This window comes from Oratosquilla oratoria, chromosome 2 (assembly GCF_046742065.1).
Source record: "Oratosquilla oratoria isolate Oo_2021 chromosome 2, ASM4674206v1, whole genome shotgun sequence".
Taxonomy (NCBI): domain Eukaryota; kingdom Metazoa; phylum Arthropoda; class Malacostraca; order Stomatopoda; family Squillidae; genus Oratosquilla; species Oratosquilla oratoria.
In genome coordinates, this window is record NC_134778.1 from 38,353,787 (window position 1) to 38,376,286 (window position 22,500).

At 39.2% G+C, this 22,500-nt stretch overlaps 2 protein-coding genes across 6 annotated transcripts in view; one reads left to right on the forward strand and one right to left on the reverse strand.

The window, feature by feature from the left end:
• LOC143038448 (beta-1,4-glucuronyltransferase 1-like) overlaps positions 1–17,804 on the forward strand; it is a 62,095-nt gene extending 44,291 nt beyond the window's left edge. For all 5 annotated transcript variants that reach the window (XM_076207658.1, XM_076207673.1, XM_076207666.1 and 2 more), the window contains 4 exons: positions 5,293–5,494; positions 7,873–8,793; positions 8,905–9,021; positions 15,350–17,804. In XM_076207658.1, coding sequence (XP_076063773.1) covers positions 5,293–5,494; positions 7,873–8,793; positions 8,905–9,021; positions 15,350–15,466 — 1,357 coding nt within the window. In that variant the 3' untranslated portion in view covers positions 15,467–17,804. The remainder of the gene's footprint in view (positions 1–5,292; positions 5,495–7,872; positions 8,794–8,904; positions 9,022–15,349) is intronic.
• A 4,343-nt stretch (positions 17,805–22,147) lies between these two features.
• LOC143038518 (uncharacterized) overlaps positions 22,148–22,500 on the reverse strand; it is a 42,709-nt gene continuing 42,356 nt past the window's right edge. The window contains exon 4 of the mRNA XM_076207796.1: positions 22,148–22,500. This exon is cut by the window's right edge and continues 2,265 nt beyond it. The gene's annotated coding sequence lies outside the window, so the exon portion shown is untranslated.

Consider the following 22,500-nt stretch of genomic DNA (forward strand, 5'->3'; position numbering starts at 1 on the left):
CATATAACTAATAATAAATGAAAATCACAGACAAATTATAACAAAACAAAAACAAATAATATAACATAAATTATAATAATTACAGCATCTTACTTAGGTATTTATCTAAATGATTCTTAAAGCTTCGAACTGAACTACATTGCACTACCTGTGCAGGAAGTTTATTCCATTCATTAACTACACGGTTGGCAAAGTTGTTTCTACCTACTTCCAAATTGAATCTATTTCCGGACAGTTTGAGACCATTGTTTCTTGTCTGATTCTCATTCAATGTGAAAATTTGGTCACTTTTGATGTTGTCAATTCCCTTTAAAATCTTAAAGACCTGTATCAAGTCACCTCTGAGTCTACGCTTTTTTAGGGAAAACAGATTCATGTGCTTAAGTCGATTTTCGTATGATTTATTTTTGATATTTGGAATCAGTTTTGTGGCTCGCCGTTGTACTTTTTCCAGTCTGTCAATGTCTTTAATGAGATTCGGTGACCATACGGAAACAGCATATTCCAAATGTGGACGAACTAACGATTTATATAGCTTGTTAATGAGTGATGGACTTTTGAAATCAAAAGATCGCGCAATCAATCCCAGAATCTTATTTGCTTTCTCAGAGGCTGAAATACACTGTTTGGATGATTTGAGGTCGTTACTGATAATTACGCCGAGATCTTTTTCACTATCCACTTTTGTTAACGAATTTCCAAATAACTTGTAATCGTACTTGCTGTTATTTTTACCTATGTGCATTACCTTGCATTTACTTGTGTTAAATTTCATTAGCCACTTTTCAGACCATTGCTGTAATTGATCTAAATCTTCTTGAATATCTAATTGGTTTGAGTGATCATTTGCCACTCCGCACAGTTTTGTATCATCAGCAAATTTGGAAACAGTAGATTTTAGTCCATGGTCTATATCATTTATATATACTATGAATAGAAGTGGCCCAAGAACGGAACCCTGAGGAACTCCACTTGCAACACTTTTCCATCCAGAAGTTTTTCCATTTAAAACAACTCTCTGTTTTCGACCTTTCAACCAATTACTAGTCCAACCTAATAGGCTACCACTTATTCCATGCAAAGCTAATTTAGTAAGTAGTCTTTCGTGTGGGACGGTATCAAAAGCTTTTGCAAAGTCTAGATATATTAAATCTATATTGTTTCTTTTGTCATAATTCGAGACAACTGTGTTGTAGAATTCGAGTAAGTTATATTCCTTATCTTGTACTCGCTATAATTACTTTCTTTGCATTATCGAGATGGAAAGCTTTGAAAAAGGTGAACAAGGACTGCTTCATCCCTAGATGTACATGAAATTCGTGTAACTCGTATAATCACTGCGCTAAGTGAAGGAATATCAACATATTTTAAGGAAACTTGAGGTTTCAGCCAGCTCAGCGAGGGAAGGGTGAGCAGGGCTGTCAACCGAAAACGCAGGATCGACTGAGATTCTTTGAGTGAATTGCCTATAATTATATTTTACGGGAAGGGGAGCTATGCTCGTGGTCTCCCGTCTCTGTATTTCGCAGTATCTAGTTTGTTTTTAAATTGATGTATGGTGTTTACGCACACTATTGATTCGTCCAATTTGTTCCAGACTTCCACCACTGTTTGGAAAGCTGTTCTTTATCAGAACCCTTCTATAACTGTCCTTTTTTAGTTTCTTTACCTGTCCTCTTGTAATTCTCTGATCCCAATTCAGTAAGTCCTCTCTATCAAGGACTTCCATGCCTCTCATGATTCTATAGATGGTCAATAGGTCACATCTTTCTCTTTTTAATTCCAGAGTCAGACTCGGCAATTCCAGCTTTGACAATCTCTCTTCATATGGCAGTTTTGAAAGTGCTGGGGCCATCTTCGTAATTGCTCTTTGGATTCTTTCAATTCTATATATATTCTTTTTAATACTGGGTCTCCATAGTGTCACTGCGTACTCTAGTCTTGTTCTTATCAGTGTGACAAGAATTTTCTTCATCATTTCTTCGTCCAGGTAAATAAAGGCCATATTTATTGATCTTAGCAAGTTGTAGGTTTCTTCGACGACAATTTTATTTATTTGTTTACCAGGAGTTATGTCTTTTGTGATGATTACTCCCAGGTCTTTTTCAGAACCCACTTTCTTTACCTCATGTGTACCGATTTTATACTGTCCTGATATTCTTTTTTCACTTTTTCTAGATTACATTATGTTACATTTCTTGGTGTTGAAGTCCACTTCCCACTTCTGACTCCATTCCCAAACACTATTCCGGTCTTTCTATAGCAACTCACAGTCCGTTTCAGTACTTACTTTCCTCAGCAGTTTTGCGTCATCTGCAAAGAAGTTCATGTAACATTCTACACCCTCATTCATGTCATTTACATAAATAGCAAACATTATCGGAGCCAATAATGATTCCTGTAGGACCCCACTAATCACCTCTTCCCAAGTAGAACTTTTATCTCTGGAGACTATTCCCATTTTTCCTTCATGCAAGAAAATTTCCATCCATTTCAATAGTTGCCCTATGGTTTCCAGTTTTATTAAAAAAAAAATTTGTGTGGTACTTTACCATCCTTTTTTTTTTTTTTTTTTTTTTTTATCTATTAGTCTTTAATAGAAACAGGTCAAATTTGTGGCACATGATTTTCCCTGTCTAAATCCGAATTATCTCGGGTTTAGAATATTGTTCTCCAGATGTTTTGTCCGCCTATTTTCGATAACTTTTTCACAAATTTTGGCTACTGTACTTGTAAGAGAAACCGGTCTGTAATTCGTTAGGTATTCCTTGTTTCCCCCCCTTTATATATTGGTACGATATTAGCATTTTTCCAGTCATCCGGTATTTTTCCTTCTTTGAGTGAGCCGCTTATTACCTTATATACTTTGTCTATTAGTTCATCTATACATTCTTTTAGTACCCGGTTTGCAATTCCATCTGGGCTATGCGATTTCCTGACATCAAGGTTCATTATTTGGTCCATTACTTCTTTTCTTTTTACAATTATTTCTCTTATGGGGGAGGATCTCACTTCACTTCTTTCATCCCCATGCTGTATATTTTCTCTAGTAAACACAGACTTGAAGTGTTTGTTCATGACTTCAGCCTCTTCTATATCTTCTCTGTATTCTACATTCCCTTGGCGTAATTTTACTATTTCCTGTTTGTTTTTAGTTTACTGTTCACATGTCTAAAGAAAATTTTTAGTGGGTCCTTACATTTTTCTATTATGTCTTTTTCATAGTTTTTTTTTTTTTTTCTCCATTCGTATTTTTACATGTTCATTCCTTAGATTGATATATATTTGCCACTTTCCAGTTTTTTTTTACACTTTCTCCATCTTTTCCAAGCTTTATCTCTTCTATCTTTCGCCTCACTACACCTTCTGTTAAACCAGCACTTGATATACACTTATTCCTGTTTTTGTCTTAATACTTATTTGTCCACTCCTTTATATTTATTTCCGCATTTTCCTTTTTTTAAGTCCTCCACTTCTTTATAGATTTCATTATACTTATTCTTTAGGTTTATGATTTCTTTCTTTAGCTCCATAATTTCTTGATTCCATGAAATTTTCCTAGATCTCATCTCATTCTCTATATGTATAATTCTACTCAGACTTCTGTCATATTTATTAAATCCAGACAAATCTTCACCATACCTTAACACCCAATGGCGTTTCGATGTTATCGTTATGTTTCGGTATTGTGTCAGTAGGTGTCTCTGCTTTACCAATGTTGGGTTCAACTGTGTCGCCATTTCCTGGTCTGTTTCTATTCATTTTCGTTTTCCTCAATACTCACCATTTCTAATATGTTAAACCATTTCGGTCATCCACTAATACTCCCCTCCCCATTTAACACAAACTAGGTTTCCTGTTATATTTGTGGTTGAGAAGTTCCTTTATTTCTCGGGAGCTCTAGTTGAGAGCAAGGTCTAAATAAACAGGTCAGACCGTTTGAATTATTGTGCGCAGCTTCTGACGTCATTAGGCTGGGTCCGTTTTCTCTTTGTGAAACACTGAAGAAAACTGTGAAACGCCAAGGAAGACAGGAACTATAATATTTTATATATTATATATATATATATATATATATATATATTATATATCATATATATTATATATTCATATATATAGACAGGAACTATAATATTTTATATATATTTATATATATATATATTTTATATAATATTTGTCAGAATATAACTAATTGCGTGGAGCGGTGCGAGCGAAGGCAACAACATACCCGAACGACGCACCAGCTTCAACTGACAGCTATAGGACCCGCGAACCCCACTTTGAACAGCCAGGTGACGTTCACGGGCCCGCTGCGCCAACTCCCTCGAAATTCGGTCGGAAGTGGTTAGACCTGTTATTCCTTAGATCTTGGTTGAGAGGTCTTTACACTGACGATGGACGTGTGTGTGTGTGTGTGTGTGTGTGTGTGTGTGTGTGTGTGTGTGTGTGTGTGTGTGTATTCACTTTAGTCTTTGGGTCACGTGTTGGACTCGTGATCGACAGCTATTTCCATCTCGGGAGAGAGCTCAGAGCTCGTATGAGCGATCTATGGGTAATCCTATGACCCTACACGCACACACCCCAACTCCCCGCCCACGAGAGTTGGAGTAACGACTCGAAATACTGAAATTATTACAGCCCTGGACAGGATTCGAACCCAGACCGCCGTAGTGACAGTCAGGGACTCTACCAACCGCGCCACCAAGTCGTGTGTGGTGTGTGTGTGTGTGTGTGTGTGTGTGTGTGTGTGTGTGTGTGTGTGTGTGTGTGTGTGTGTGTGTGTGTGTGTGTGTGTGTGTGTGTGTGTGTGTGTGTGTGTGTGTGTGTGTGTGTGTGTGTGTGTGTGTGTGTGTGTGTGTGTGTGTGTGTGTGCGCGCGCATATTTTTTTCATTCAACCTCGTTATTGACGTAAGGGTCTTCTGTCGGCATGTTCTATCACTGCAACTTATTGTAATCCTAGATCGCGCCCCGCTCAGGGTTTGAAAACTTCACTAACTTTACAAGCTATTACTCTTTCTCTTGAGCAATGAGGTGGGCGTGTGATGTGTAAGGGACAGTATTTATATATGGATAAAGAGTTCTGAGCTTTCATCGGGAAGGGTAATAGTTGTTGTTCACGAGTCTAGCAGTTGACCCAAGATCATTATGAACCACGCCATCGAGTTTTAACTGATGGAGATATAGAGATGGTTCCCTACGAGAGTAATGATATTCCAGTATATCACAACTAGGTAAATGCAAGTACGTAAATACACGTTGCCTTCTGATCCTCATGTCCTCCTCTCTTTCAGACACTCGTGGACACGTTGGCGCCGGTCTCTTCATGCCGTAATGGCGTGTCGGCGTGTGTTGGCAGTGCACGTGACGGTCGTGATGCTCAACGCACTCCTCGGCATCGTGGTCAACCTATATGTCTTCAACACCAGATTCGTGGTGGTGCGCCGGGCTGCGCCGACGCTACCGCCACCCAATGGGTCCAATGTTGTGAACACCGTAGGTTATGGGTTGCTATTGGGCACCCTGAAGAGTCGTCCCTCTGTTTTTTCTGTTTTGTTTTTGCCTGCCTACCTGCCTGCCTGCCTGCACGTCTGTTTGTCTGTTCTTTCTCTCTGTGTCTAGTATCAGTTTTTCTATCTATATATCTCTGTCGTCCCCTCACGTATTTTTCACCATATCTTCCTTAATAAGATTTCTGGATGGTGAATCAAACTAGTAAAGAAAAAAAAAATCGTTTCTTCTTCACTAATTCTCTATCTACATCGTTATTTTCTTAGGTACAGCAGAGGACTTCCGCCTGGAATCCCCAATCTACTCACTAAACCATCTGTGCTCCGACATCAATATTTAATTCATCCAATAATCTTGACCGTTACAAATAAGTGCTTCCCCTTAAGGGCGTGTATTTTCTCCCATTTACACCCTCTTAAGCAATACTGCTTACACAAGCAATCTCAACATCGAACTGGAATGGCCTAGTTTACATATTGTCACATCAGCATTAAAATCTGTACCCTAGCTGTTGTTTATAAACTTTGTGACGGTGAGTGAGATTATGCAACTCCACAACTCCTTCGCGGCTATTGTTTTCAAAACATCTAACTCAAAAATTAAATTCTCGCCACCTACCCCTCTATCTACCTACTTATCTACCAGCCTCTTACAGTCTCACTCTTTTTGTTTCTGAAATCTTATCCCATATCTAAGAGTGCCCTATCCATATCGTCAGTGCCCTGGCGAAATTGAGCTAAGGGGGCAAGCTTTAACAAGCGTGACGCAAACAAGGTCATCATATTAAGACATCAGGGCAGGACTCGCAGTAATGAATTTAAATTGGACAAATTTAGATTTAAGAAGGAAATAGACAAGACCGGTTTATTAATAGAGTGGTCAATGAACGGAATAGACTTAGTAACCATGTAGTGAGTGCTGAGACTATCGATTGTTTTAAGAAACGGTTAGACAAGTTTATGGATAGGGATGATAAGTGGTGATGGACATGTAACTGCCTAGTATAGGCCTTATGGTCTCTTGCAGTCTCCTTTATTCTTGTGTTTTTATGTGCAGAAGTGTTTAAATTTTTTTGTTTTATACAGAAACAGGGACGTGTGTAAACGCGTGCAGAGAGGAAATAGATTGGCATGAGACATGTGTGCTTGATGTCGCCGTGTTTTTTCGATGATACTTACTCGATGTAAAATGTGCACGAAAGGGACCCATCAAGGGTGAGAGGAGCAAGCAAGAATGACTTAACCCTGTAAGTCAAAGTTTAATGAAATCGTATCCATATGGCGTTATCCGGAACAAAATCAGTCCCGTGAGGACAGGAAAGGTTAATTGAGGATTCTTTTAGACACTTTCTTTGCCCCTTTCAGTCCAAGGAGAGTTGGTTAAATTAAGTGAAATCGCCTAATGTTGGCCAAAAACAAAGTCTTGAAAGTCCCTTTGGTACCGAAATGGTGGCCGTGTTTATATTTGATTCGGCACTACTTGATGATAGTGAAAAATTATTCCAAAGAGTATTGGAGAGGTTAGTAAGGAGAGAATATTCAGAATAGTTGCATGGAAATTGGAAATTTAGCCTGGAGAGGAAGCTACTGGAAGAGGGGTGGAAGTACCGATGAACGGTTGAACGAAGGAAGATGCTAAATAAAGAATGAGGTAGAAACGAGGGCGACAAAAGCACAGAAGGAAGTTTGGAATGAAACACATCGTAACAAATACAACTATGATTGTTTTTATATCCTGTAGAGCTAATATTGCTGTATGGTTATTATACTTGGGTAACGAGACTCAACGAATAATAGGAAGACGGGAACTGCGGAAACGAGCAGTCTGAAGGAAGTAAACAGTATAAGGACAACCAGCAACTGTGGTGATATAAACATTACAATACTTTTTGAAAAAGAAATGAGCGTGAATGATAAGATACGAAGAACTATGGTATCAATAATAACGGATATCAAAAATTGTGGAAAGGACATGAGTATAAGTGGTTTGATGGATAGAGATACGTACATAAGCATTAGGCAAATGACAATTATAAAAGTGAAACTAATATTGTTAAGAGTATGTGAGTGAAAAGTGTAGGTAGTTGTGTGAAATTTTTCGACAAATATTTAGAAATAGGAGGTTAGGCTGATGACGTAGGGCGTGAAACTGAACAATGAAATGTATATATTTGGCTGTAATCGTTGGCGCCTTCTTGGGAGCTGTACCGAATGTACTTATTTACGTCTTGGGAAGAAGATTACCAATGCATAGTTGCAAAGTTTGTTATTATCTAACTGTATGTGTGTGTGTACGAATATGCATCCCTATTAGAATATAGCTTACCTGACCTACAACTTACCAACCACCTGCTTTTCTTGCAGAACGCAACGAACCAGGTCGACTTCCTGAGTCCAGTGCACGCGAGCGAGGGCCTCCGGGACAATACAGGTAATTTCTCAAGCCACACATTCGTGGCTCGAGCCTCGATGTGGACCAACCCGGATGTGAGGGTGAGCCTCGCGACGCAGGCTTCAGCGGACCGGCTCTTTTGGGTGGCTCGCCAGATCGAAACCTGGGATGGCCCGGTCTCCGTGGCCGTCTTCGTACCTGGGAAGAACTATGCCGTAGCGGTCAGGATGATCAAGTACCTGAGGAGGTGCTTCCACGGCGTGAGGGAACGGGTGGCCTTCCACATGACCTACCCGAGGGCGCAGCCGCCGGTGGACGTAGCCTGGGATGACCTCAATCTCGAGGACCTGGACTGCGACGACCCTATCGGTGTCAACGCAATGCTCAAGGACCTCCAAGGCGGCCACCGTCAAGACGAGGGCCAGATGTACCCGCAGAACCTCCTCAGGAATATGGCTCGCAGGACGTGTCCCACACCTTTCACGCTCACCATTGATGTGGACATGCTCCCGGCCCCAGACATGGCTCATCGGTTGGACACTTTCCTGGCGACGAGGGCGGTCCAGGTCTGTCACCGCTGCACCTACGTCATCCCCGTCTACGAGATCCACGACACAGTGACCGAGATGCCCGGCACCAAGGATGACCTCCTGCGCATGCGAGCGCGGGACCTCGCCCAACCTTTCCACATACAGGTCTACGCCCTTAACCAGGGAAACTCAAACCTGCAACGCTGGGAGGAGGACGAAGACCCGAGGAACAGCACCAATTACCGTATCGCCTACCGCGTGTCGACATACGAGGAGTACTGGGAACCTATCCTTGTCGTGCCAACGGCGGCGCCCCTCTACGATGAGAGGTTCATCGGCTATGGCTTCACGAGGAGTAGTCACGTGAGTTGAGCGTCCTCCTTCGCGAGACACTCTAGTCTCTTGACGTTATGTTGACGTTGAATTTTGCCCTTGCTTCAGGAACATTTCAGTCATTCCTGCCTTCTCTTTCAGATCTACATGTTGCACAAGTACGCCTATCGTTTTTTGGTGCTGGACAAGGCCTTCCTCAGCCATGAAGGATTTCAGACTTCAGTCCACTACCCAAAGTACAGGCGCAAGGAAATAGAGGTGAGGCACATCTAGTGATGCATGACAGGTGTGGTCACGGCCATCCTTGAAACCTCATTAATGGCCAGCCCTGTAACCACCCCAGATCTGAATAACATTTTTTTTTTTTTTCTAAGGGTATGGTTAAGTCCACTGCTAAGACACAATTATATACCGGTATGTACGGAATTATTGGTATAAAGTCGTTCTAATTTTTAGGATTTTGAAAATGTATTTCAGTAAAGCCTAGAGGTTTCTAAAAGCCTGTGCATAACATCAATAAGATGCGTGGTATCGATATTATTCTGAAACTGAGATGAAGACTGTACGGAAGCATCTAGAAATATAATGACTCAACGTGAGTAAATTCAAATGCCTGTCTGGCACCTGAAGCAATCCTAAAAGAGTATATGCGTCAGATCAGCAATAGATATTCTTTAAGTTTTCCAAACATGCGACATACCAAACATCATAGCATGGATTAAACATGCATTTAATATAGAAGATTTTTGTCTATTCTCGAACACACGTACAAAATTTTCTGGGGGGAGGGTGGAGGGGGAATCATGCCCCATCTGAACACTCCAATGGAATACTGAATGCATCGCAGAAAATATACAGTAATACCCACTTGAATGTAAATGTTGGTCTTCATCGTCAATGCTAAAGTGAGATGAATGCGTACTCATTTTTGGATGATGAATTCTTTGTAACAATTATTTGTCATGCACGCTACCATATGTTGATTCAAGCAGCTATTTCCCAAAAGTTGCTTTGATGAGATGCTTTCAATACCCTAATTGTCTACCATCCCTATGATTCTATGGTCCATGGACAACATTCTACAATAGATCTGTGCCTAACCTTGGTCATCCCTTCCCTGTCGAAAAGCGACGTTATATTCTGCATAGTTTATTTTCTTGTATGAGTATGTGGTTTCTTTTGACCTAATTATCCTTTATTGCTCTTTTCCTCCTATATGAATTCCAGGTGTCCTGAGCTTTCTTCAGGAAGTGTTCTATTTCTGATCTCTTTAAATGGGAGTCTATCTACACTACGACATTTAATTATCTGCTGTGCAGGCGGTTACTGGTGAAATGCTCATGGTTGGCTTAGAAATAATGACATACATACATACATAAATACATACATACATACATACATACATACATACATACATACATACATACATACATACATACATACATACATACATACATACACACACACACACACACACAATAAAAATAGTTTAGATGAAATGAGATATGAAGACGGGACACCACGAGCATAGCTCCCCTTCCCGTAAAATACAACTAGGTAAATACAGCTAGGTAAATACACACACACACACACACACACACACACACACACACACACACACACACACACACACACACACACACACACACACACACACACACACACACACACACACACACACACACACACACACACACACACACACACACACACACACACACACACACACACACACACACACACACACACACACACACACTGTATTGGCTCCGATAATGTTTGCCATATATATAAATGACTTGGATGAAGGTGTGGAATGTTATATAAACTTCTTTGCAGATGATGCAAAACTACTAAAGAGAGTAAGTACAGAGAAAGATTGTAAATCACTACAAAAAGACCTGGACAATGTCTGGGAATGGAGTCAGAAGTGTGAAGTGAATTTCAACATTAAGAAATGTAGTATAATGGGGTTTGGAAAAGTAAAAATAGAATATCGGGACAATATGAAATTGGTACAAAGGAAGTTAAAAAAAGTTAACTTGGAAAGGGACCTAAGAGTAATTATCAGCAAAAGCATGACACCAGACAAACATATCAACAAAATAGTTGGAGAAACTTTCAATTTACTAAGATCAATGAAAGTGGCCTTTGACTACTTGGATAAAGAAATGGTAAAGAAAATATTAGTTACATTGATAAGACCAATATTGGAGTACGCTGCGTCACTATGGACACCCAGTACTAAAAAGAATATAAGGAAATTAGAAAGAATTCAAAGAACAACGACAAAGATGGCACGAACACTCTCCAAACTCACATACGAACAAAGATTGTCCAAACTCGAACTACCAACCCTGGAACAAAGAAGAGAAAAAGGAGATCTACTAACCATCTACAGAATTATGAAATGGATGGAAGTCCTCGATAGAGATGATTTACTATAGTGAGATAAAAGGAAAACAAGAGGACATGAAAAGAAACTTAAAAAGGATAGTTACAAAAGAGATCTGAAAAAGAATAGTTTCACACACAGAGTGCTAGATATCTGGAATAAATTGGATGAGGAAACAGTGAGTACAAAAACTATACAAGTATTTAAGAACAAACTTGATGCTGAAAGATACAAAAGCGGATCACTACGAGCAAAACTCTCTTCCTGTAAAATACAACTAGGTAAATACAACTGGGTAATACACGCACACACACACACACTCACACACTTACATACATACATACATACATACATACATACATACATACATACATAAATACATACATATATACAGGTACATACATACATACATGCATACTTACCTTTATACATACCTAATAATGTTGATACTCTAAAATATTTTCCAGCCAATCGATGAGCTCTCCCAGTCACCAGGAGCACTTCCCCAATAACTGCCTACGACCGAGGGTTAAGATCCAGGAAATTGTGAGGGGCACCGTACTAGCCTTCCGATAGAGGGGAATTTGTGACGTTAAACCATATTATCATCATAATTTTTTAGACAAATTCTACAAATGTTAGACTCCACCAAATGGAGAATGAATTAAACGAAAGAAGTCATCTGCAAGAAAATAAACAATATTTTATATTATTTGTTTTTGTTTTGTTATCATTTGTCTGATTGATTTTCATTTATTATTAGTTATATGTCAATTTATCATTATTTACTATTTACCTGTTTGTTTATTATTTAACTATACCTATCCATTTATTTATGTATTTTATTTATTATTTACATTATTATAGTTTTTATTTATTATTTTATTATTATTATGATTTTTTTCGCATCCTTTGGATGGCTCGTCACCTTTAACAAAATGATCATTATTATGAAGATTTTCCTTTCCCAAGTCAAAGCAATACTCGTTATTTTTATGGGGATGTCAAGAACAGTGGCAAAAAAAAACCTAAGTTCCCCAACTGTTGTTTATGTTTACGGTTTTTTACAAATTGTCATGCTACCACTGACAAAAAGTAGTCCATGTCTCTTACTCATCAATACAGTGAACAATACACTACTCTTAGCACCTCTTCTTTCTTACTTTTAAAATATTCATGGAGTCCTTTATCTTTAGAATAGCCTCAGGGTGTCTTAGTGAGAGAAGGATCGAAACCATCTGGACTAGTCTCTATCTGATGACTTAGGTGTCTCGATGCTCTTCCTAACTCTTCAACTGTTCCTGTAATATTTGCTCACTGTACTCGAGGTTTCCTCCGTGTGGAACACCACTTTTTCTGCAAACTATACTTCTCTCTCACTGACTCTTGGTGTCTGGGCATACAGATAGCATCTTTGTTCTATGCTTGCTACTACTTTCAATATACTAAATATACTAATCATCACTCCAAAGCTGGTTGTTGTCTATATGTGTACAACGGATCTTGCTGCTTCCCACGTTCCCAAATCTTTCAAATTTCCATCCATCTGGCATAAACTGTATTTTTATTCTTCCACTAAGCAGTTATTTGCTGTCTATATCTCGTCCAAGTCCAAATATTATCACGATTTCTTTGACTATCTACTGTAACTTCGTCAGCGGGGTATATTCCACCCCTCTCTCCTTTCCTTTAAACCTTTTCTCTTAATGATCCAGCCGGTAAATTAGCTTTTCTTTCTTGAACGACATTAAAAAAAGCAGTTAGTTCAGCACTTCACCTCTAATTCTGACCCTGGAGACGAACCCAACCTTTTCGATTTTTTCCCTCGTCCTTCTTTTATTGCGTTCATTTTTTTTTTTCTCTCTCTGTCTCTGTTTGTTACCTCCAATCATAATCTCATTTCTGTCATATATATTGCTACACTATTACCCTTTGGCACTTCGGTACTGCCGGATGGGAGCATAATATGAGGCAGTACTTCTCTGGTTTCTCGTGGAGTGACTACCCTTTCTCTACTCGAGATCTTCCACATAACTAGAATTTCGGGTATGGAAGAATGATTTTCACGGCATTCTCTATCCCTGAATCTAAATTAATAAGTAAATAAATAGATAGATGAATACATGAATAAATGAATAAATGAATGAATAAATAAATAGATAAATAAATAAATAAATAAATAAATAAATAAATAAATGAATAAATAAATAGGTAAATAAATAAATAGATAGATAAAGAGATAAGTAAACAAATAAATAAATAAGTAAATAGATAAATGTAAATAAAAATTAAATATAAAATGACAATGAAAATAGATTAAATAAGGTAACATAAAAAGGAAATCAACCACACCTATTATCAGGCTCTTCAGGAGAATGATGAGTTTAATAAACAGTACTGTGCTGTTCAAGCTCCTAAGATTCATATTGCTCAGTTACGCCCGGAATCGTGCCAAATCTGCGCTCCACCATGCCAAAAGCTCTGACATCAATAAGAAGCGTCAATACTCAACTTCTAACTCCTGACGCGTTGTCTGGCACGTAGCCAACATTTCCAAAAATGTCACATCCTTCTCTATATTTACTCTCTTCCGTAGTGTTGTTGTCTCTTCTGAAGACCCTGAACTGTTATGCCCAAATTTTTACCAAAAACTCTTATCTCGGACGATCCCGGCGCTGTTCATCCGGCTCCTTTTGACTATCCAAATTTCTTTCAAGGATGCTTTTACTTCCTTTTCTGATCTTAAGACAAAAGATTTCCGTTCCACCTGTCTTAAGTCCCTCTCTCCATACCAACTTTCTCAACTTTCCTCTTCCTGTCAACTTGTTCTTCACTTTTACGCTGGAAATATGACTACATTCAACTCATCTTAAAGAAGAATAACTGATCTGAGACCTCTAACTATCATCCTACAACTGTGATTTCCTGTTTGTTTAAAATTTTCGAATCTATTCTCTACAGGAAGATTATGTAATATTTTTCTGCCCATGAACTTCTCTCTGATCATAATTAGTATACGTAAAGAATACTCTACAGGTGATCTGCTCATTTTCTCCCTGATTCTTGGCCATCCTCTTTGAAGTTTTTTTTTTAGTTGAGACCTATACTGTTACGTTACACATAGCTGAAAACATTTAATAGAGTCTGCCACAAATCCTTGATTTCCAAAGTCCTTCCTGCAGTACCTATTCATCTTTGTTCCTTCACTTTTTATTTTGACCTCAATCTTTTTATAGCCCCGGTTGTTGACCTCCTCCCATGCCAAAAACATCTGGTGTTCCACAGGATTCTGTTCTACTTCCTACTCTTTCCTTCCTCTTCATGACTAACTTGAGTGTACATATTCCCATAAACTGTTACGCTGATGAAACGTCTTTAAGAGATCTCATACTAAACTTGATTTCTTTTCTAAAAGTGGGTGCAGATCACTGACTTCAGACACTCCTATTACATTTGGTTGTGACAGAAAGTCTGGTCCTTCAATTCCAATCAGTCTCAGTTTCTCCAACTACCCACTTGATCCAGCCTTCAACAGAACTATCCTATCTTCAACGGCAAACAACTTTTTTTTTCTGGCTTTTCAAGCATTCATGGTCTGTTGTGAAATATCTTAGAAAAAATCTAAGTCCAACTCAGCTACTAACCTCATATGCGGGACTTACCAGCCCTTGCATGAGGTACGCATCTAACTTTTGGAGTGATTTTCTTCTGAGAAAGATGAAGTCCAAAGCCTTCTGATTGATCAACTCTTCTTCGGCCGCTGTCTACCGTGATATTCCTCTCTTTCTTTTTTCTAAAACTATTTTTACGGTCATTTTTCTTCTGAGCTTAACGGTTCCCCTTCGTAGGAGACCATGCAATGATCTCTTTTTTTTTTTTTTTTTTTTTTTTTTTTTTAAATAGTCAATAAGCGCCCTTTGTTTCCTTTCCACTGGGAGGCTCTGGAACTCTCTTCCCCAAACAGCCTCCCACTTGTTTATGACGTAGACTTTTTTTCAAGAGGTAAATTTCAAGACACTCAACACCAGCACTTGTCCTTAAACTGATATGATCTTTATCATATTCTTTCCAGAGTGGTGCTTTGTGGCCATTTAATTTTCTTATCAACTTAATCTTGTATATTCATCCTGATTATTGTCACGTGAATTCTTCAATATCTAAAATCTTAACCTCTTTTTTTTTTCTCAACAGTCTAACAAGCTTCGTTATGCAGCCTTCAAGCGGGAACTCCATGCACGTCTCAACCTCCCCGCTCCCTCGTCGTCGCAGTCTCAGGGAGGGCGTCAGTCGCGGAAGGACGCCCCTTGACACCATCGAAGGAGGCGCCATTGCCAAAGAAGCTCAGGCGCGTCTTGATACAGCCAGGGTCACGGCTGGAGTGTGCCGTGCCAAGTCCCGTTGGGCAAAAGGAGGAGATTGTCTCGGCAGAAAAAAATAAATAAGAAAGAGTTCGAGTGACTTCGAGGACTTCAAGAAAAAGTAATAATCATACAAAATAAAAGAAAGATTCCTTGAGACTTTTGAGAACCTGATAAAGGAAGATTTTGGAAAAAAATCGTAAGATTTTGAGAACCTCAAGAAGAGGAAGAAAATTTTTTCAGAGACTTCAAGAGCAAAAAGACGAAGAAGACGAAGGCGAAAGGTTTAAAGAAACTCAATAATCTAAAAAACTGACAGATTTTAAGAAAATCTGGAGGAATAGCAAATTCAGAAAACTTCGAGAACCTCAGGAGAGCGTTGGAAAACCTCTAGAATAAAAATTATTTCAAAAGACTATAAGAATCTTGAAGAAAAAAAAAATTGGTAAACATTGAGAATCTTTATCAAAATCAAAACTTTGAAAATTCCATAAAAAAAAATATAAAAAAACGGGAAATTTCGAGAACCTGAAGAGGAAATATTTTGTGATTTCGGAAACTTGAAGAAGACTTTATGAAATTCTGAAAACCTCAAGAGGTAGAATATGAGAATGTATTTCAACAAGACCCTCAGGTATAACAGGAGAATGTAGGCCCAAAAAGAGTCTGCTTCTTCCAAGGAAGAAATCATGTATAAGAAGTATGAAATATCAGAACTATCCAAATATATATTTTGTTGTTGTTACATTCATCTCATTGCAAGTTATTATTTTTATCATAAAAATGCGTACGTCGGATGGATTGGGGATCAGTGCGGAACAAGAACGAATACAAAAGTCACTCAGTATGATGAGATAAAGGATGTCAGAATCTTCGTTGCGAAAACCAATGATATTGACTATCATTCGGTGCACGAAAGGACAAGCCCAAGTAGCTAAGACAAACGCGAAAATAATTCTGTGTAAATGAAACTCGGTTTGTGTGAAAGGGAAAGGAAGAAACTATTTTTTTTTTTTTTTTTTTTTTTTTTTTTTTTTATAGGGAAGGTGCGAAAGACCATCATTGATGGAGTCACTGTTGCCAAAACAGGAACGAGGGACCTTGTGCCGAACTAAAATGGAAAAAAAAATAGGTCGTTTGATATTCTTTATAACTAGTTAAGAGATGTTCCCCAATAATAACAATAATGGAGAAGAAGGTATCTCACGGCATGAGCCATTACAAAAACATGCAGACATAAAGAGAAAGAGAAAAAAATAAAGTATTGGCGTGCGGCCTGCAGTGGATCTCTTTATAGAAACAAAATCAGGAGAGAAATTTCCTGATGCGATGAAAAGCAAAAAGACAAGGGCTGCCGGTAGGAGACAAGATCGGAAAAATTTTGGGAGAAATATACGAAAGTCTTGATTTTAGCGTCAACAAGAAGTGAGGTCTATGAAATGCAATAAAAAGTACACTATAAGACATTTTAGTTCATAACTAAGCTCTTGATGGAAATGATTGTATTCAGGATTTATGCTCAAATATCATATAAAATGTCTTCATTAGTGCGGAGAATAAACATAGAAAGCACCAGGAAAATGAGAGGTTATTGTTCTTATGGGCTGTAGTTTACCAGCGTTTCTATCCTTGTGGACAATCTCACGCATCTGTTATACCCCGTCCATTACCATCACTGGCTATGACCAAAAACAATGTTCTTATTCTGTGAATCAGGTGTAGTTTACTTGACTAAAAAGAAATATGGTTGACCAAAGCCCCATCATCAACTCCCATGAACACCCAGCAATGTGTGCATGTGGTTTTTTTTTTTCATCAAATCCCACTTGAGATAACTTCATACCACATCCTCCAAATGGGAATATGATTCGGTTGCTATTCAGACAGCTCTCTCGTGCAGTGGCAACGGCATTGCATATGTGAAGGTTCAGATTTGATTTCCAATATATGCCTCACCTCCAACTTGTTCCTATAAAGACAGGCAGGGTTCTTTACTGGTTTCTGATACCATTACAAGTGTTGATTTGCTGTTCTCAGTGTCACAGAAAATGTCTTGTTTATAAGCCGTCATGTACCCGAAAAATAGATCTAAGGCAAAAAGAGAAAAGAGAGAGAGAGAGAGAGAGAGAGAATAGAAAGTTCTATCAGGTGAAGGCGCAAACACATAACCAACGTGACATCACCGGAAGTACGTCATCAGAATGCCTACAAATTTTGTATTCCATTGCTACCCATTATGTGTTGTGTTCAACATGTGTGTGATGTACCTTTTTCATATTAAAGATACAACCGTAGAACACTTGTATTTTTTCCTATCCCGCAGCAATTGTCAGACTGTACGAGTATACTCAAAGTGAAAAAATATAATTTTCCTGAACACTGAAAGAGGTTTCAGAGCTTGTATTGAGCAATATATTTTGGCACATCTTATAACCTATCGACATGGAAAGTGTAACCAAGTATACATATTGTATATTGAGCTTTTTTGTGTGTCATACCCAGTTTTTCGTCCCTAGACAGTTGTTGGTAAAAGGGTTATTTGCTCACTCTGGAAAATAATTCAAGTGTTACATACGATCTCCATCGGTCTCTAATTACTTTGCCATTGTGACATATTCTTTAGATTTTCTTCTCAGGGAATGTTCCCGTTGCGAAAAGGACTGGACCCTCGATTAGCTCCTTTGCTACAGTGAAAATATCACACTTATGTGGTTGATGACGATCACATACATCTGGTTAATTAGTACTATGCCATAGTTATCCGGTAATTAACTACATCCTTACTATCCACACTTAGATGTGCTTCTTAATGTTTCTTTCCACTCCTACTGATTTAATATCCTGAGCTTCAGACACTTTGGTGAATTAGACTGGCAGGATGCTTTAGTTATCTGGGGTGGGAAGTCTAGATGAGTCTTTTGTCGAAAGTTCACGATGATTGTTCTTTGATATTCTGTACTTGGCCAACACAGGACTCAAAAACGGTGAACTAGAGCTCTTATGAGAATGGATAAAGATGTGCGTTAGGGGAATCATTGATTATGATGAAAGCCATTTTAATGCAAACTGCCTCAATACTGTTTACTAATATCCAAGTCTGTAACCCAGGTGACCACGGTCCAACCAGCTGATGGGTAACTAGTGTCAGGCGTGGAAGGGTGTAAGGTCATGGCATAGGAGGAAAAGTGTTAGAATGGATTAGAGCTTGGATTAGTAACAGAAAACAGCGGGTCACCAAAAATGGAATAAAATCTAGGTGGGGCAATGTTACTAGCGGGGTCCCCCAGGGCTTGGTTTTGGGTCCCTTGTTGTTCATTATGTACATAAACGACTTAGACGATGGGATAAATAGTGATGTTAGTAAGTTTGCGAACGACACTAAAATAGGACGCCTAATTAGGTCAGGAGACGACGCAGAGATTCTGCAGGATGATCTTAATAAATTGTTAACATGGTCGGTGAAATGGCAAATGAACTTCAATATCTCTAAGTGTAGCGTGTTAAACGTAGGGCTACACAACCCCGAAAATAAATACAGCTTAGATAACACGTTTTTAGAAAAATCTGAGTGCGAGAGGGACTTGGGAGTTCTGGTGAGTCCGGACCTTAAAACCAGGAAGCAGTGCATTAGCGCCAGGAATAAAGCTAACAGAGCATTAGGTTTCATTGCTAGGACGGTAACGAATAGAAGTGCAGAGGTAATTATCAAACTCTATCTAGCGATAGTTAGACCCATCCTTGACTATGCGGTACAGTTTTGGTCTCCGTCCTACAGAATGGACATAAATTCACTAGAATCTGTACAGAAAAGAATAACCAAAATGATACATGGACTCAGAAATTTGCCTTACAAAGAGAGGCTTAGGCACCTTAACTTACACTCTCTGGAAAGACGCAGAGTGCGGGGTGATCTAATAGAAGTGTTCAAGTGGATCAAAGGTTATAACAAGGGTGATGCAAACAAGGTCATCATAATAAAACAATAGGGCAGGACTCGCAGTAATGAGTATAAACTGGACAAATTTAGATTTAAGAAGGAAATAGGCAAGAATTGGTTTACTAATAGGGTGGTCGATGAATGGAATAAACTTAGTAACCATGTAGTAAGCGCTGAAACTATCAGTTGTTTTAAAAGACGATTAGACAACTTTATGGATGGGGATGACGGGTGGTGATGGATACGGAGCTGCCTAGTGTAGGCCTTATGGTCTTTTGCAGTCTCCTTTGTTCTTACGTTCTTATGTAAGGTCTTTGCCAAGTACTTGTTATATATGGATGACCGTCAGAGCAGTCTACTTCCCCTTGATGGTGTTCAGGTGGCGGTTGCCGATTCACCGATCGATGAAATTCTGCCTTCTTTGGGGGGAATTCAAAGAGGCTGTCAATAGAAGGGTAAAAATGCGGCCGGTATCTGCAACGTCAGAGTCAAGAGGCTGAAAGCCGGAGGTGAGGTCATAATTCGTGGGTCGCATTCGATGCTGCCTGCTGCTTGGCTGACGGGTAACATTTCCTCTGACTGGAAAAAGGGTTTGATCGTCTCTATCTGAAAGAGGAAAGGGGACCGACAGGATTGCAACAACTACCGCGGCATCACAGTGTGCCGGGCAAAGTGCTCGCCCATCTGTTGCTGACATGGATTCGTTCACACCTGCTAAAGAATCAGAGACCTGAGCAGTCTGAGCCCGATAAGTCAACACGTAATCGGATCCCAGCGTTTCGTGTTCTTGTGGAGCGCCGGCATGAGTTTCTACAGATATTTCTTGTATCCCATGCTGATCTCAAGAAGACGGTTGACTCTAGGACAGAGTCCTGTGAGGTATGGAGGCAGGTAAAGTTGTCAATTAAAGTCACTGTGGAGAATCCATTGGCAACACTAAAGTCACTGACCTTGTCTTTACCAATGATGCTGTGCCCCTTGTGGAGTCGTCGAAGGTCCTAGCTGCTGCCTTCGAATTACTGCACAAGGAAGGGAGATCGCTTGGTCTCCGAGTCTCTTGGACTAAGACCAAGGTCCAGGCGTTGAGGGTTTATTGTTGGCACAGTTCAGCCTGTCCGTGCATGTGGCTGGACATTGAGGTCTTGGATAGCTTCACATACCTTGGTAGTGTAGTGCATAACAATAGTAGGTAATTTCAAGAAGGCCTTCGAAAAATTAACATTGCCCATGGTGTTATGGACTTTCTCAACCAACGTGTATGGCTTTATCGATACTGAGGCAAGACAACTAAGATCTTAACCTTCAGGTCGTTTGTGTTCCCTGTCTTATTGACTTGAAGAGATTCCTCGAAGTATTTGATACCAAGTGCCTTTGGAGAATCATGGGGTATCGCTAGAATGACTATATCAAGTCTATTGTTCGACAAGATTCAGTTATGAGGGTGTCCCTTCTTCCAGAAGAAACTAAGTTAATCGTAGTGTGTGGATACATCAAGGTAAATAGAGCCATAGTATTCAGATCATTAATGAGGTAAATGAAAAATAAAACCGAGTGAAAGGTGAAAGTATCCACAGCAACAATAGTATCATATTGCAGATAAACCACAATTGCTGTAGCTGAGTGAGTAAATTACGCCCGTGTGAAGTACCCCACAACTTTTTGTAATACTTCATGCCGATCGGGATGACGTTGTGGTTTGGCAGCAGAGCGCAGTACCAGTACAGTATTGTTTATCTGTCGTAGGTTGTAGCAATGGAAACTCACCGTACCGTACTCTCGTGCGATATTTGTACGATAAAACTTCGTACTGTAATTTCGTACCCAATTTCACACTCGGCCCTGTTTGTAAACTTAGTTTATGGAATAATAAAACAGGGTCGACTGCGCATATGAATTATAATATCAAAATCAGTACTCTCAAATATATACATATAATACTATTCACAAAATTAGATATTCCCTAGCCAACAAAATATCATTGTGTTCTACAACTCAGTCATTAAGATAGCATCAACAATATCACCTCAAAGTCCCAAACAACGCTCTTACATTGTAATGGTTCTTCAAAAAATTTACGTGAATTGTACTACTGAAATTCGACTACGTGACAGTACAGAAAAGTCAAAATAGAAAAAGAGAGTATGGCAAGACAGTATGTCACCCAAGTTAATTGCAGCTTACCTTGAAGTGATTTTGAGAGAGTTGAATTGGTAAGGGAAAGGTTTTAAAATCAATGGGAAATATTCTAATCCCTTGAGATTTGTGGATGACATTATTCTCATTTCAGAAACAGCAGAAGCTTGGAAAATTGTGCTAATTAATCTGAACAAAGAAAATCTTAAACTAGGTTTGAAGACAATAAAATTAAAGTGATAATCAACTCTAAAGTTCATGGTAAATTAAATTATGATTAATCAAAGGTGAAAATCTTGAAGAAGCTGATGAGTATAATTATCTAGGCCAAATGCTAAATTTTACCAGAGATCACAAAAGAAAGTTGCGCAGGGTCAAAAAGGTCATGGTGAGGAAGGAGGGCCGGGGCGTGCACAACGTCAGTTGCAGTGTGTGTGTGTGTGTGTGTGTGTGTGTGTGTGTGTGTGTGTGTGTGTGTGTGTGTGTGTGTGTGTGTGTGTGTGTGTGTGTGTGTGTGTGTGTGTGTGTGTGTGTGTGTGTGTGTGTGTGTGTGTGTGTGTGTGTGTGTGTGTGTGTGTGTGTGTGTGTGTGTGTGTGTGTGTGTGTGTGTGTGTGTGTGTGTGTGTGTGTGTGTGTGTGTGTGTGTGTGTGTGTGTGTGTGTGGAACGAGGGAAAGCAAGTGGAACTTTACTAGGATTAGATTTACAATAGGTAGTAGTTTTAGGTAAGGTAGAATAGGGAGTGAGAGAAGTGCGTGCGAAGGGAGATTAAAGAGTGAAGTAGAAGCAAGCGGAGAAACGAGATTCCACAAAAATCAGGTGATCAAAAAATCGTACAAAAGTATATCGCAATTGGTTACAAAATGCTTGGTAGATTTAGGAACACAACAAGAGGCTCTCCATCTGTCGGAAACA